A 17,787-nucleotide genomic window follows, 5' to 3' on the forward strand; every position below is an offset into this window, starting at 1 on the left:
AATGTTGATTGTTTTACAATACAAAGTAATGGGACTATCAATCGTAAATCCCAGCTCACCCAACAAATTTTTTATCCACAATCTTAACCACTCCATGAGACATTGCTCTATATTCAGCTTCAACACTAGACCTAGCCACTACTTTTGTTTCTTGCTTCTCCATGGGACTAGGTTCCCTCCCAAAAAGGTATAGTAACATTGGTGGGCTTTTGTCATCAATTGATCGTACCTGAATTTGCATCTGTATACACTTTAACTTTCAAATACCCATGCTTCTGGAACAAGAAACTAGTACATGGGAATTTCTTAAGATATTCGATGATTCTCTTAGCTACTTCTAAGTGGGTGGTCTTAGGGTCATGGATGAACTGACTAAGAACACCCACAACATAAGCATTGTTTGGTCGGGTCATGGACATATATAAGAGTCCTCCCGCAAGTTTCTGAAATCGCATAACATCTTTGATAGTTTCACCATGATAGTTACCTAATTGTGATTTGGATTAATGGGGAGTCAACTGGCTTCACCCCCAATTTTCATAAATTTTTTAATGGATTTAGGATGCATTTCCTTTGTGAAATGAAGATCCCCTTTTGTGAGTGCGCAACTTCAAATCCAAGAAAAGACCTTAATAGATCTAGATCTTTCACCTCAAACTGAATAGCAAGGAACTCCTTTAGCTTCTGAATTTTAGATTTCCGATCACCGATGGTAACTATATCATTAACATATACTATTAGGGCTGCAATTTTACTTTCCTTTCTTTTCACAATGTATGGTCAGACAGACATTGTTTGTAGCCTTTTTTGTTGCGTGGCTAAATGAAACCTATTGAACCAAGCCCTTGGTGATTCGTTTAAGCCATATAAGGAGTTCTTTAACCTGCACACTTTATGTAAAGCATTGGTCTCTTCTTTCATTGCATTTGTTCATTCAGGCATTAAGAGAGCTTTTGCCACATTCTTAGGAATGCTCACACTTGCCTGGCCTTTGTGACAATGAAAGAAAACAAGGAAGGAAGGAGGATCAAGAAGAGGAGGGAGCTGAACCTAAGCATGTTTCTCCTCATTCCTATTCTCCCCTTGAGGAGAAACAGGGAAAAAAGGGTGACTCTCAAAGAAGGAAACATTCATAGAAACATAGTACTTCTGGCTCTGGGAAATAGGATCAAGGCACTAGTATCTCTTTTAAGAAGAGGGATATCCCAGAAAAACACAGGGAATAACACAAGGATCTAGTTTACCACGAGTGGGAGACATGTCTTAAATGAAACAATGATAACCAAACACATGTATAGGAATAGGAAATAATGGAGACTTGGGAAACAAGTGTTGATGTGGGGCCTTGTACTCCAACCAATGAGATGGCATAAGGTTAATGATTTATGCAACATGTAAAACAACCTCTAGCCAAAACCATTTTGGGTCATCCATATGTATTAGTAATCCACAAGCAACTTCAAGAAGATAGCGGTTTTTTCTTTCAGCAACGGCATTTTGTTGGGGTGTTTGTTTACAAAAGATGCGGTGAAGGGATCTACACGAAGCAAGAAACTCTATGAGATAACTATGAAAATATTCTTTGGCATTGTCGGATTTGAAGGTTTAGATTTTAGTTTGAAATTGAGTGAAGATCATGCATTGAAAATCTTTTACAAATTTTGGCACTTCATGTCTGGATTGCATGGGATACACCCATGTATATCTAGAGTAGTCATCAATAACTGTAATAAAGTACTTGTTGCTAGTCTCAAAAGGCAAAGTAATAGGGCTCCAAACATCAGAATAAACAATATGGAAAAGAAATTCAGATTTATTATTTCTTGAAGAAAAATAAGTTCTATAATGTTTACTCAGCTAACAAGTTTGACATGTAAAATCTGACATTGACATTGACTTGATCGTTTTTGGAAACAAAATTTTCAATGACTCAAAAGATAAAATGACCAAGACAAATATGTCACTGATAGTCTTGACTCTTATTAGGTTAACTCTTAGACTTTGTGATTGCAAGACTAGCCTTATTTTCCACATGTAGAGCCCGTCCACCATACTACCTCTACTAGTCGTCTTCCCCGAGGTCAAATCCTGTATTACACAAGAAGGGAAGAAGGTCATTGAACAATTTAACGAATTGGTAATACTACCAACTAAAAACAAATTAATAGACAATTCTAGAACATGCAAAACATTAAAAAGAGTAAAGTCAAAGGGAAGGGAGATGGTTCCTTGACCAACAATGGTGGAGAGCGAACCATCAACTAGTCTCACCTTGTGCTTGCTAGAAAGAAGATGATAGGATTGAAAATAATTTGACTACCAGTCATATGGTTTGAGGCCCTAGAATTAATTATCCAAGGAGAGTTGGAGGAATGAGCAAACAAATGGAAAGTTGTGGTAGAGTTACTTGATATAGTCACAAAGGAAGTTTTGGGAGGAGGGGTGGAATCCATTTGACGAATTACCCTACTATACAACTCCAAATGGTCACAGAAGGAATTAATGATATCTTTCCAAGGATCAGAGCCAGATGGACGTCTTTGACTCACAGTAGTAGCAGAGGGCTGAGTCTTCCGAGAAGCCATATTTGGTGCGTTGAATTTCCTTGGACCCTACTGTCCTAGTTTCTTATTTTGATCTAAACCTTGTTTCTTACTCAACTCCAGGGCCCACTTCAGCTTCCCGTGGAGATTCTAACAAGTTTCATGAGTTTGCTGAGATCTCTGGCAATGAGTGCACCTTAATTTGTCCTTGTCATCTACTTCTTCTAGAAGTAGTCCACTATTTGAAATTCTCCTTTGTTAATGTGTTCTATATCTCTACTTTTATACTGTAATTTGTTGACATCTTATTTTAAAAGATTAATTAGTATTCTATAAAAATATTGGCGTCATGCTTTTACTTCTGATGGATTCTTGCTCATGTTTTTTCTTTTTCTTATTTTTGAGGTCAAAATTCTATGGTTCAACATCCTTATTATATTGTTCTTGCAACTGTTCAGGATCTTTTTCTAAAACTTAATAGGATGGCAAGTATAGCTGCAGATATGTTTGTAGGAAGGGAAAGATTTGCTACACTGCTGTTGATGAGACTTACAGAAACTGTTATCTTATGGCTTTCAAATGATCAAAGCTTTTGGGATGATATTGAAGATGGACCTAGGTCTTTGGGTTCTCTTGGCCTTCAACAGGTTTATAAATTCAATTCCAGATACTTGATTCTGTCACTCATTTGTTTGATGAAAGGCCTGACCTTCAATTTACTTTGTGGATACTTGTACAGTTCTATCTGGACATGAAGTTTGTTATTTATTTTTCATCCCAAGGGCGTTACTTGTCTCGGCATTTGCATCAAGTTATCAATGACATCACAACTAGAGCCATTGCGGCATTTGCAACAACTGGAATGGATCCTTACAGGTACGCTATTTAGTGGGTTTTTCGATTATTAGAAGATAATGTCTTTTTTTGTGCTTCATTTGTTTGAGTTGCAAACTGATTATGGGCATCACTGAAATTACAAAGGCACCTAACCATGGTTTGATCAGTACTGCATGCACCCCCTCCCATGTGACTTGTTAAAATCCGACCCAATCAAGTTGCACAACAAATAAGATGAATTTATCAGCACACCCACTGTATGAAGTCATAAAAATTTCAATCCTCACTTCAAAGTCTCTTATTTTAGGTTGTGACTGTCCATACCTGTGTGCTTTTCTTGGTTGTCTGTTGTTAATTGAATGAAATGTAATCATAAAAAATTTTTATGTTTATATTTCATTGATGTGGGACATGAATGCCATGGTAAAGAACTTGCATGGGCAACTCTCTGATCTTACCTAGGTTGTTGGTTTCAACCGGAAAGCTGGCATGCCTCTTTCTCACTTTTGAGATACGACATGATATTTTGTTTTATCAGTTATCTTATACTAACGAATAAAATAGTATTAAGTTGCATACAGTATTCCTACCCCAAAAATGTTGCTCATGTGGCTATCATCTTGTTACCTGTGAATTGTCAATTATAAAGTTTTCTATTTTTTTATATAACAAATATGAAATTTAGTGCATTGATGTCCCACAGCTGTCTCACCTGTGAACTGGCTAAAGGGATGAGCATGTGCCATGGATCATGAAGTTGGCCTAAAAGATCAGACCTTAAATAAGTTGTCATGCTTATAGTCCTATAATGTTAAGAATAACTGGAAAATAATAATATTTAGTATAATAAAATAGTATTTATATGAGATGTGTCCTTGGGTTCCACTTTTTTGGGCTTGCCAAGTTGGACTTTCAGACACGTCTGGCTCCGATTCCAATGACCAAGTCCATGCAATACTGGCGTTGATGAGGAAAAATGAGCGGGGGTTTTGCCAGCTCAATTTTCAATGCCAGCTCAATGACCAAGTCCAGACCCCAATCCTTTTCAGTTTCCAATGCCAGCTCAATTTTACTATTTTTTTTTGTCTAGGGGGGTTTTGCTCTGCTCTGGCTCGCTTGCCTCCACTTCGACAAGACCCCCCTCCATTCAGTTGGTGTTATGCATCTTCATTCTTCTTAGTTCTTGATATAAAATATTATTATTAAAAATAAAGAAAGATGAGATCCTCCCTTCTCTTCTTCGTCTTTCCTCTGCCCCTCCTCTTAAGGAGGCTTGCACCTTTTACATTCTGAACTACACCTCATGCTTCTAGGTAGAGCAATGCCTCAGCATCATGCCTCAGTGTTTTAAAATATTTTTCTATTTAGTTATTGATTATTATTCATATTAGACAAGACTTGACTACTTCATGATATATACTTTGACATATAATTGAAGTTCAAAGTTGCACCCCAAATTTGCCAAGTGGACCAGGTAGTTGACTCTTTGCTAAGCATGAATGGTGAATGCTATTTCTTCGTGATGGAGTAGCATCCTCGGACTTTGACAACTGGGAAAAGGCTGTTTTGCTTGTAATGCATATTCTACATTTCATATGATCAAGGAGAAATTTACTTGTTAAACCACTTTGTTGCAAGGATCAAAGTATTGTATTGGATAAGTCGGATATGGATACGGATACGCTTTGGAAATGCATGGATACGAACGAAAGATATAAAAACGCTTGGATACGTTAGTGAAATGCATACAAAGCACATAAATTCATTAATAATACTAAACCAAAAGCTGAATTATCTATGAATAAGATATAAAGACATGAGAAATGCATACTTCAATGGGTTATATGAAGAGAAATATTGCAATAAACAATGACTCTAGAACATTCAAACATAGTACAATAATCATCATCCTTTCAATTTTATAATTATAATTTTCAATTTTTATTGATTTTTGGGAATACTTATTAATTTTGTATTTTATTTAAATAACAACTATTTTTTAAATAGTAAATATGTTTTCATTTTTAACATATAATGTTTTATTTTACACAATTGTAAAATAAAACAAATAAATCATTTAAGGTAGATAAAATAAATTATATTTAATTTTCAGTTTTATTAAATCTTTTGGGAAAATTTAATCTTAAATTATCCGTTTCAGTTTTTATAATTATATTTTTTTGTTTTCCATTAATTTTGTTGGGAAATTTTATTTATTTAGTATTTTTATATAATAACTATTATTTCAATAATAATTGTGTTTCCATTTTTAACATATACTTATGTGTAAAATAAAATATATAAATCATCTAAGGTAGATGAAATATATTATTTTTATAATTTTTAGTTTTTATTAAATTTTTTGAAAAAAATAAATCTTAAATTATTTATTTCAATTTTCATAATACTATTTTTTAACTTGTATTAAAGATGAAAAACAATTCAAAAGTACTCAATGTACAATTTTGTCAAACTAGACATGGATATGCCTTTGTATCGGTGGATACGGTGCGATACGGGCCAATACAGAGACATATCAATACCGATACGCATGACTCATGGGATACGTATCCAGTTGTAGCGTATCCTATATCCACAATCATGGATACGGATACGATACGCCCTGTATCAGGAGTATCGTATCGATACCTTAATCCTTGCTTTGTTGTAGAGGCTTTGGTAATATGTTGTCTGTTTTTATCATCTTATGTTTGCAGGCACTTACCTTGGTAATCTAATTTGAACTGATAGTTAATTAGTTTCTTTGCAACACCTCTAATTATCTCATTTGCTGGAAGCTGAAAATCTAAGTTTTCTGATCAGTGTACTGGCGGAAGATGACTGGTTTACTGATATTTGCCAAGAAGCTATAGGGAGATTGACTGGAAAAACAAGAGTGACCAATGGGGATCGGGATCCCAACAGCCCAACTGCTTCTGTCTCAGCACAATCAATATCTTCCATTAAATCCCATGGCAGTTCTTGATGCAGTGGCACTAAACATTGTAAATTAGAGGCAAAGCAAAACCAACCATGGAGTTTCTAATGAGCAAACTGGTTGTACTATTGATCAACCAAAAGTTGCCCAATCTCATGGTTGCCTGCTCCTGGTGGTTGTGCTCATATCCTTGTATAAATAGTGAGCAATTTTCCCTTTTTTTTTTATTTTACTTTGTGGTGCTAGTGATTTTGATGCATGTGTGGTCATAAGTTAAGGAGTTCTATTTTTCGTTCATCTCCCAAGTGAGAGCATTGAACTTGTAAATGATGACGAATTAGTTGTTTTTTTATCCTGACTCCAAGTTGTACCATTCTTTGACTACTTTTGGTAAGGTATTCAATTGCCAAATGTTGATGAATCAGTTGTTTGGGATCCCGGTTCTAAGTAAAATCATTCTTTCACTACCTCTAGTAGGGCAGTATGCTCCGAAAAGAAAGGTAACATTTGTCTGGTTAACGTGTAGTCTATTTTATAGCCGGTTGCTCTGTGATTCAAGCCCCAGGAAGATTTTGTTTTAGTCTGTTTAATGGTTTGCAATATGGAGGAGATTTGGTGGAATTTCCTTTACGTCTCTCCATTTTGCTCTAGGGCGATATAAAATTTTTCAAGAATTTTTTCTTTTCCAATATCTTTATATTTTAAAGATATATTAGCAATGTTTTAAACTTCATTTATAGACTATATTATTAAGATAAAAAATTTAGAATATCATAAAAATTTCTAATATTTCATTGACATCATAAAAAATTCATTGGTTCAATGATTGTTTTACTATTTTAATATGATTCACTTACTACATCATTATAATTCGAAGGAAAAGTATAAAAAGGATACAAGATTTTCCTAAACTGAAACAAAAGAAAACCTTTTCCTAAATGCACAAGTGGGTTTATTTTATTTTATTTATTTTTAATTTAAGAACACTTCCAAATTCCAATATGTTTCACTTAAATGGGTATAATTCAAAAAGAAAAGTATAAATGGCACTACTACAAAAGAAGATTTTAAATTTAACATAGAGACAATAGTCAAGATGGCAATAAATGGCACACATAATGAAAAATATATGGCTAATAGACTAAAAGAAAGACCCAAAAAAACTATTTAAACTCTTAGGGTCCATTTGGTTCATAGTTGAAATTGGAGTCAGAATGGTCTATTCTTAATTTCCCATAGTCTTTTTGGTTCATATAGGAATTGGAATTGGAATCAATTGGAATGAGATTTCATTCCTAAGAGGTGGGAATGGCCATTTTAGGAATGGAAATGGGGTGGGGATCATATTTCCCGTCCTCGACCTCGATTCTGAAATTAACCCCCATCCCCGTCCCTGATACCTAATGGGGATGGGTTCCCCATGGGACCTGAATCATTGAAATTTTTTAGATAACAGTATTATTTTGAAAAATAAGATTACTTAAAATAAATAATATTTTTAAATTATAAATAATATTTTAAATATATTTTGATATATACATATATAATATAAATAATATAATAATATATATGTATGTATGTATATACATAATCGGGGTTGGGGTGGGGTAGGGCGAGGACCTCAATCCCCATCCCTAGACCATTCCCTCAAATGGGGGAGTGTCATTCAATCAGGAATGGGATTCCGATTTTGTCCAACAATCAGACCCCTAGTCTTCTCTTGATTTTTTTAGTTTGCCATTGCTTTTTTAGCCTTTGATGTGTAATTATACTTCTATAGATCCTTGTAAGTTTATTTATTATTCCATGTTTTTAGAAAATTTCATTGATTTTTTTTAGAATTTTCAAGTATCTTAGTGAAATTAATGAAATATCCCTAACATTTTGCCATCTTTCCACATTGAAATGTCAATCAATATCAGGATTATTGCGATTTGCGAACTATGATCTGTTGTCTATGCCATCGATGGTAGCCTGAACCTACTATTTTGACGCAGCCATACTATGGAGCAGATCAATTTTTGGTAGAAACCATTCCAAACAATTAGAATACTTAGATGGAACTCCGGCCATCGGTCTTCTCCCTTTTAGGCCATCGGTCTTCTCCCATTTATTTTTAATGTACTAATCCACTGATGCTTAGAATTCTTCATTTTATGTTTAAAAATATTATTTTAACCTTTAACCCATCGACATCTACTTGGTTTCTGCTCGTCTAATGTTTGGAAGCTGGTTTAAAAGGTTGAGTATCAGACACAAGAAATGCTAGTATGTCATTAAACTAATCTTCAATGATCAATTATGACTTAAAACCTTATGCTTTGAAACCTGCTGTGAGAAAATACATGAATTCTATGGTTTTGAAGAAGTATTTGTTATATAGGTTCGACTATGATATGGAAAAGATATATCGAAAAAACAACTAAACAATAAACGTAATAGCGAATCAAGTGTTATTTATCAAAATTTATGGGTGAGTTTTGATTGGCCAAAACTCTTTCCATATCATATCTTTTCCGTGTCATAGATTTTCCGTTGTTATATACCCTCCATTTTTAGACACACTTGGCTTCTACTATCTTACATAGATGCCTGCCATCTGAAACATTCAGATACTTGATTCTACCATGTACCCAGGTTGAACACTCATTTGCTACAAGTGGGGTTATTTATATGAAGAAGCATTGTACACATTTACCCTTTTAATGACTTCATCTTAAACTCCTAGCATCTGTTGTGGGTAAAGAGCCCATGGTCGGGTGTCCCTGGTTCTGTTGTGGAAATGCTGCTTTCTTCCTCAGTGAAGATCCCTTCTCCATGGTTGGAAATACTTGTCCTTGGACTCTGTACAGTGCTCATATTGATCCCTTCATGGGGGATTCTTTCCTTGTGTTCTGTATGAGATGAGATGTCCTTCTTATGATCAAATTCTTTGATCATTGAACTCACCTTCTGGCGAACTGAGCCTTCAGAATTCAGTATGTCTCTGTGCTCATAAAGGAATACAAATAAGAATATCAAAACAGCAGCACCCGAAGAAACTCCAGCAATTAGGAAGAGTCCCCTAAAGCTGTCTAAAGTGAGACCATCAGAAGTGTTCTTCCCTTGCTCTGGGCAGTCAGTGTTCTGGTTAAACCATTTTCGTTCAATTGCTGTCATCTTGCCTTCTTCTATAATGTTCAAGATTGCCCGTGATACATCTGGTACCAGCGGAGAGTTCTTTGGGAATCCCTACAATAGAGGAAGAGATTGTTACGTTAACAAACGCAAAAGCATTCATGAGAGCAATGTTGTAAGACTGGGAATGTTAATCAAACCAATGAAACCGACCAACCTGATCTAACTCGATCTGAATTGCTTAGTTTTCTACTATTTTTAGTTGGCTTCGGTTTAGCTTGTATGTTAGCCTGAGTGGTTAGGCCGATTTTAGTTTGGCCATTTATAAATCAACCAAATTTGACCCAACCTGATCATAAAAATTTTCCATATTTTTATATATTATAAATTTAAATTTAGTTTTTTAATAATACTGTTACAATTTTTAAATTTAAGTCTTTTGATTGACCAAACCGAAAATTGATCCAAACTGGTACAACCTAAGTTGGCCGGTTTTCAGTAAAGGTCAGTTAGTTTCAGGTGACCCACTCCCCAACACAACCAGGTCAGTTTAGTTGGCCAAAACCAAACCGAATTGATCTGTAAACATCCCTATTAAAAACCACCTTGGTTCATTCAACTCACGAAAACTGTCATTTAACCGAGACCCAGGAAGGTCACCGTTCCCTCTTTCATAGTCTAACCATTTGGTCCGATCAAGTTTTACAACATTGCATATGAGAGAGAGAGAGAGAGAGGGCTTACAAATCCAAAGCCAGAAGTCTTATAGGTTGGCCCCACCATTGTATACTTAGTACAATATTTGGCAAGGAAGAGTTTAATATAAGGGATCTCGTCCACAATTGCAGCAACACCACCATATCGGCTTCCCCTGGATAGGGCGTCATCGTACTCTTCAAGGGAGTTATATGGCCTGAGCTTGGATGGGTCAAATTTTACTCTCTCCATAAGACCTGTGACAAAAGACCCTCTCTGGTAACCAATAAATTGTCCATTCCTTATGATATCTTGGAGGTCTGTGATGGTGGGCTGCAGTTGTTGTACTGTCAACATCGACGTTAAACTAGCTTGATAACTTGAAGTCAGAACTAGGACAACAAATACCCATATGATCATCACGAACCTTGATAGATTGCTTAGTATCTCCTCTTCTGCAAACATCAAAATAATGTCTCTCAACTTCATTTGAATAATTCTCTTGATGATTCAGTCCAAGTTTTTCATTTAATTTTCAGCCTGCACACATACCATACCTAACCCGAACCCATCCCAGAGTTTTTAGGTTGCATTAGGGGTTCAACAGCCCGGGTCGGGTTCAGGTTGACCCTAACCCCTCCCAACTAGCACCCCTAATGGGCAAATCCTGAATAGGCTAGCTAGACCCAACAACACTTGGTGCTCAAAACTTGAATGTTAGTTGAGTTGGGCTTGACTATAGGCCTGGCTAAAAAATCGTTTTAACCTACTCTTCATTTAAGTGGACTTTGGTCTAAAGTAGTATTTTTCACCTCTAACATTGGGGTCCTGTTTGTTTTCCAATATTTAGTAGGGGTAAGTTGTTTAATCGGGTAATTGACCATGATCCATGCCGCTATATTGGGTCCATGGTAAGCAACAATTCCAGAGATGTAACTAATACCCTTCTGGAGGGTGGGTAAGAAACTTACCCAAGCGAAATTGACGCTCCCACCGTCCTATCCTCTCCTTTTATCTGGGTGACCTGTACCATATACGAATGCTGGAACCGAACTTACCCAGGTAAATTTTACCTAGGAAACACTTGCCCGGATAAACTTACATACCCAGGTAGGTGAAAACAAACGGGGCCTAGGGAGTTAGCTCAGAAGGAAGGTGGGAGAAGGGGCCTTATTTCTTTAAGTAGTAAAGAAGTAGAGAGGAATTACTGTGAGCAAACACAAGCGTTGAGAAGGAGAACCAGATGACCATCCCAACTTGTCTATGAGGTGGGCCCCTGAAATCAACATTAATACGGTGCTCAAGAAGCCAGATCACTAAGCCAGTGATGATGAAGAAGGCTCCAGTTGTTAGCCAAAGGTTCATCTTCAGAGGCTTCAAGAAGATCCATGTGCTCTTCCTCTCATCACCTTTAATTGGTACCACCATTGACACCCCAAACTCTGTGTAAGGCAACGTAAAATCCACGTACAGTGTTCGGTTTGCTAGAATTGTTATATCTCCAACTACTGCATCAAAGTCCTGTGTTTTAACAACATTGACATGTTATGATATCTCATTGTGCATAAAATTTAAACCATTTCATAAACATATACATCTAAAGAAGTTGAAAAACAGAAAAAGCAGAATGAACTAGAGGTCTAAAGAAGTAAAAAAGCAGAAAGATATGTATACCAAAGATTATTGCTCATTGTTTTTGGTGGTCGTTTTCTGTAACGGAGATTGGGCATTTTCAAGTTCATCAAGCAGGTTGTAACAGTAGTGGGGAGTAGACCCATTGATTGATGGGTAATGGTTAACCAGAAATAATCTTATTTCAGGTGAATAGTGCCTTTTGAGCCTTGATCTCTTGTCTTGGTCTTTGTTTCTGATTTGGGCACTTATGTATGGTTCCTGATCAGAGATCAAGTGCCACACCTTCTGTTAAAGAAAATTGAACAAGTAACATGATTTAATTGGAAGAGTGAAGACAATTGCCTAAATTATACCAACCTGAAGATAGACATGTTGGACTAGATAGTTGTAATTCGACGATCCTGTCCGATTATTGTTGACCTTCTTAAAGGGAACAAACTCATAGGGAACTGCATATGGCAGTAAGTCAATTACAGCCTTGAACACATCTATACAAAAGCCAGTGACTATTGGAGCCTTAGTGAGAGAATCTGTCTCCACCTTTACAAACTCAAAGAGACCATCCTTAACAGGAACTCCAATCTTCAGCTTCTTACCACTTGTGGGCAATTCCCATCCCTTTGGCACCTCTGATGTGTCTCCAGGCCATACAATGGTTCCTAGTTCATCCTTGAAAGTTGAGTACATTTTCTTGTCATGAGGTTTATTTAGCTTCCTAGAAATCCCATGGGTTGGAGTCCAGAATCCTATTTCTTTCTCCCCTTTTCCAACCACATTTACTATCTTGAAGGCTGAATTAGATGGCTGTTCCCCATTAACCAGGCGAAATTTTCCACTTAAACCAGTAAATCTAGTCCTCCTAATGGTTTGAAGTAATTTTGGACCAACTTGGGATACTCCAATATCTAATGGATCACTGGAGTTTTTTCTTGTGTCCAGTTTGTTGAATCCTACATTCATGTAGCCAACTTGCTCAGCTGCCATTGCAAGTGCCCAAGTGCTGTCATATGCCCATAACCCAAAAAGATCCAATTCGATTCTATCGATATCCGGGTTGTCCTGGCGGAATTTTCTTTTCCATCTGGTCTTAGAGTTTTCAAGCTGCTTGGAAACTGGAACATATGGCTGTACACCTAAGACTCCTTGCATTGAGTCTATGACAGATGAATCCAATGAAGCTAAGATATTTGTAAGCTCATAACTGATGATCCAAGCAAAGCCTTTGTCCATCATCCCAGCTTCTTTTGCCTTCAAAAACAAACGAGAGGCAATAGATGAAGACATGTGCACCACAAATACTCTGGTTTGCATGGTCTTTAACTTGTAGAGCTCTTTAAGAATTTGATCATCCGTCGCTGAAGGCGAAATGACACACCGATATGGGACATTGACATTGATCACTTGTAAGGCATCAGTCAAAAAAGGTACAATCCCCCTTCCATACTCTGTATCTTCATAAATGGGTACAACCTCCCTCCATCCAAAGGCTTGGATGATTGCTGAAATAGGTTTTACTTGTGAGGAGTCACTTTGGGCTGTTCTAACAAAATAAGGAGTTTCAATGGAGGATAGGAATGGGCTTGCTGCAGAGAATGATATTACTGGCACTTGAGTTTTGTTTCCAATATCTGCTACAAATTCTGCTTGTGCAGATTTTTGTGGTCCTAAGATGGCTTGCACTTGGAAATTTTTCATCAGATCTATAGCTGCATGCAAGAGAACAAATTAAGCAAAACCTCATGAAATTGATTTGGGTCCAATTTTAACCAAGCAAGTAATTTAGAACCAAGGAATTAATGCAGGTGACCTATGATCTACTTGCAGAAATCTATGGTTTGTATAAATTTTATTCCCCATTACTTCTATTACTATAAGATGAAAATCAACAATCTCATATTTTGTTTAGAACTAACATGAGGAATGTCACTAGGAGTTTGAATCATGTATAACCCAAAAACTGCAATATCAATATGCAAGACAGATCTTTGTTTAATGGTTTTTCCTGAAGGACACAAAAAGGATAATGGTGGGTGTTTTAGTGATCACTCAATCTCGCATTATATAACCACAACATTAATTTAATTTGGATTATTTTATTGAGAATTGCTTATGTTCATAAATAATTAAGTACTCAAAGCACTTGATAAGCTTCTGTTAAAATTTTCATTATATTTCCATTAAGGAATGTCAACACAGAAAATGATTTTCACCAAATAAGCTAGTTTGGTTTTTACTTTTGCTGTAATTGGTTGTTGATAATTTCTTCAAGAAAACCATAAATGAAGAGCTATTCTCCTTCTTCATTCTTTTAAAATTGACATACTGTAGAAAAATTCTCTTTGAAAGGGGGTTTAACTGCCGGTAGATGTTTTTCAAAGGTTATTATGAACCCATAAAGGCTTGGAAACCATTGCTATTGACCATTTATTGGTGTCTAAAATGGGATAGGTGAAGTTTGAAAAGAAATTGCTCTATTTCAAAGAAAATTTGCTAGCTAATCAAAGAAAAAAAAGCATTAGGCCCCATTTGGTTTTCGGGAATAGGGGTCTAGAATTGGAATCAAAATGAGCTATTCCAATTTCAACTGTTTGGTTGGATGGAATCGGAATCCCATTCTCATTCCCATTGGAATAGCATTTCCCCATTTGAGGGAATGACCATTCCCTACTACTCTCTTGGGAATGAAATCTCATTCCTTCTAATTCCAATTCTCTTTCTTTTTCCTATTTGAACCAAACATACTATAAAAATAGACCATTCTGATTCTGATTCCGAAGGTTTTTGACTCTGATTTTAACTGCAAACCAAACAAACCCTCAATTACTATTTAAACTGGCTTGGATGAGGCTGAGATCAACCCTGACCCAACTTAACCCTAACCTAACCCAACTTAATCTTCAACCTAGGACTCTCAACCCTAACCCAACCTGATTATCTAATCAGAACCTTACATACCAAATTTATAAATAAATATGCATAAGAGCACATATCATATTCATGTTATCGCTATTACATACCAAAAAATGACAATGAAACATCATAGTACAAGAAACCACCACCATCGTCTTCTCTCCTCTCACGTAAGCACAATTATATAAATCAATACATGTATTAAGAATTTTCCAGTTTGACTCAAACCCAGTCTTCAGCCCAACCCAAAGCCCCAAACTTTCCAATCCATCAATACGCTAAGATTGGCTACCTGCTAATTCCCAAAGTTCAAATAGTTCAGTACACCACCTTTTGTGTGTTTTCACTTTTCTGCCGAATACCAAGTTACTGGTCGAAGTTCCAATATTTTATTTTTATTCATTGATAAATGCCCAATGATGGTCTATATATTTTGATCTTTTTCTTTTTCTTTTCCTTCTCCATGGGGCGACATCAATGTTTTCGAAACCGCAGTTGATTCAGATGGTCGGATCGCTTGGCCTGAGAATTATTCAGACAACCGGTTTCGTTTTAACTCAAAATTGGTCCCGAATCAAAAACTGTTGAATTGGTTAATAACCCATTAACCTGGGAGGTCAAACTGTCGACCCATTTAACTCATTCAACAGTTTTTGATTATTTTTATTTTAAATTTTTATCAGAACAAACCATCCATTTGAACTGGGCAATTAAACTATCGACCCAAAAACCAGTGCCCAGAAAACTTCTGGTTCTGGGTCGGTTTTTAAAACATTAGACGAGACAGTGGGGATGGCCCATTGCCAACCCATATCCCCCAACCCTAGTGCAGGTAGGATTGGACCCCAATTCCCACATCTCTGCTACACTCGGCCAGAGACCTTACCAATCAATGTCCATGTGTCAAGGGTTATACTTGAGAAAATATAAGAGGAACATGCGATTCCCTTTTGATCAGTGCTGAAAACTTATTGCCATGTAGGACATTGATTCCCGAACACTATACTACTAACTAGACACTCCAGTCAATCAGCAACCCAGCTCCAATTTGGAGAAAAAAAGAAAAGAAAAAGAAACATGTTTTATTATCTAAATAGATTTCCAAGGTTCCTGTTAATTTTTATGACCTGCACCAAAACCAAGACAAGTATCTACTTATTGTATAGATCATGATTTTTGAATTGTCATTAACCCACTCGGTCAAGTTACCTATTTTCATGGTCAATGAAGGTATAAACGCCACACATATGTTTATCATCAGTCTTCCATGGAGAGAGTCTCCTCTCCATGTTGTTAGATAATTTGGTATTGATCAAAGATGACCCATGATCTGGTGTCCCACACGGAAGGACAAATGGACCACCTGTATTGTATTAATTGGAACCCACAGTAATATTGTAGTCCCTTTGGGTACTACATCATTCACTTGTACCAAAGGTGAAAGACTATTAGAAATCATTAGATGTAGAAAATTTGGAGGGGCCCAACTAAGATATCATCTGCACAATATGATCTGGAACTTTGATAGGAATCATTAGATGTAGAAAATTTATGATCATCAAATGAAAAGTCAGTTTGGCAGATTAATTTCCAAGCATTGTTGATGAAATAGGGGCTGAAAGTTGAAAATTCCAAAAGAATCCAAAATTGAATATGTGCAGTTCAGCATTTCAGCAACATTAGACCTACTTAAATTATGAGTTAACAAGTACAGGCATTAGGATGATCATTTTATCCAAAAAATTTGATCATACACCAATAACAACCCTGGATTTAATCCTTTTTTTTTTTTTCTAAGTTTGGAATCTTTCCCACATTCTGCTTTAAGAACCTGTTTCAGAAATTATCAAACTGAACCGAAAAGACAGATGAACTTATGCTATTATATGCAGGTTTTGGCTTCAATAACACCCAAATACATACAAGTTAAAACAAACCCAGCAGTTTTAAAGTTGAATAACAGCAACTGAAAGCCAATTCAATAACTGATTAATGAGGTTTTGTAATTCAGAATAGCCAAGGTTAAATTAGAAAAGAAAAACCTTGAAGAAGATAACATTCTAAACTTCTGTAGCATCAAACATATAAATGATCATGCATGAAAGGTGCAGTGAACCATTGACATAGAACAAAACAGTTCATTCCCAAATCAAAAGGGCTCCAGTAGCCAATTCCAACCAGTTGGAATAAGTCTTGCAGAATGGAGTTCGGATTTTAGAACCAATTTACTCATGAAAAGAAAACCCCAGTTACATTTATGTTCATGCTTCAAAATTCAAATTTCTTCAAAATGCTTGCCACCATACCTGTGGATGCAGCAGTCACTATATCATTTTTTGAGTCTCTAATGTGAATATTCAACCTTGTTGTATAATTATGAGTGGCATAGAAATCAGATAGCGCCATTGAAATACAGCTTTGGCCCATCTTCCCAACCCATGTATCCAAATCAAGAATCACTCCTACCTCGATGATCTTTGTTGTATTCTGAGCTTCAGCTGTTCCATGGTGCAGACTCAATAACAGAAAGAAAAAAGGTAGAAGGAGAGGAAGGCAGCTTGGGTGGTGTTTCTTCTTCATCCTTTTGAAGCTCTGAGACAACTAGCCCAGAGAACGAACTGCTGCTCTCTTATATAAGTGGGACAGTCATCATGGTCACACACGCAACTCACTCAAAGAATGGTTGTTCAAACTGGTGAATCAATGGACATTAATTATATACAGGGCCATTTGCTAGAATACCCCTATAGTTTCACAGATTTACTTAAATTTACAGAGAGTTTGCATTTTACTAAATCACCCCTTGTACTTTGGAAATTATTTATTAATTGACCTTTCATTAAGAACTTTTTTTTTTATGCCTAATTTTCATTAAGAACTATTTGTGTTTGTCATACGAAAATAGTAACATGATCACTTAAACTAAGTGGAAAATGTTCAAGAGCCAAGGTTGTTTATTCCAAAAGGACCCCTAAACTGATTTGAAAATTTTCAAGGGTATGGATCCATGGTTGTTTATTCCAAAAATACTCCTACCACTTTTTTGTATAAAAAAATGACCAAATAGAGAAAAAATAGAGTGGTTGCCCAGATTATACTAAGAGCTAAAAT

General features: G+C 36.1%; 2 protein-coding genes across 2 annotated transcripts in view; one reads left to right on the forward strand and one right to left on the reverse strand.

The window, feature by feature from the left end:
* LOC148843685 (exocyst complex component EXO84B-like) overlaps positions 1-6,771 on the forward strand; it is a 42,077-nt gene extending 35,306 nt beyond the window's left edge. The window contains exons 5-7 of the mRNA XM_088959663.1: positions 3,002-3,190; positions 3,283-3,419; positions 6,204-6,771. Coding sequence (XP_088815789.1) covers positions 3,002-3,190; positions 3,283-3,419; positions 6,204-6,366 — 489 coding nt within the window. The 3' untranslated portion in view covers positions 6,367-6,771. The remainder of the gene's footprint in view (positions 1-3,001; positions 3,191-3,282; positions 3,420-6,203) is intronic.
* Positions 6,772-8,726: 1,955 nt separating this feature from the next.
* LOC148843686 (glutamate receptor 2.8-like) lies at positions 8,727-17,360 on the reverse strand. The gene is made up of 5 exons (XM_088956702.1): positions 16,983-17,360; positions 12,124-13,472; positions 11,340-11,652; positions 10,180-10,586; positions 8,727-9,549 (listed from the first exon to the last, which is right to left on the reverse strand). Exons 1-5 carry the CDS (start codon positions 17,254-17,256, stop codon positions 9,043-9,045), a joined length of 2,850 nt encoding a protein of 949 aa, XP_088812828.1. The 5' UTR covers positions 17,257-17,360; the 3' UTR covers positions 8,727-9,042.
* Positions 17,361-17,787: the final 427 nt, after the last annotated feature.

The sequence above is a fragment of the Nelumbo lutea genome, chromosome 8, assembly GCF_056320005.1.
Source record: "Nelumbo lutea isolate HS-2025 chromosome 8, American lotus-T2T, whole genome shotgun sequence".
Taxonomy (NCBI): Eukaryota; Viridiplantae; Streptophyta; class Magnoliopsida; order Proteales; family Nelumbonaceae; genus Nelumbo; species Nelumbo lutea.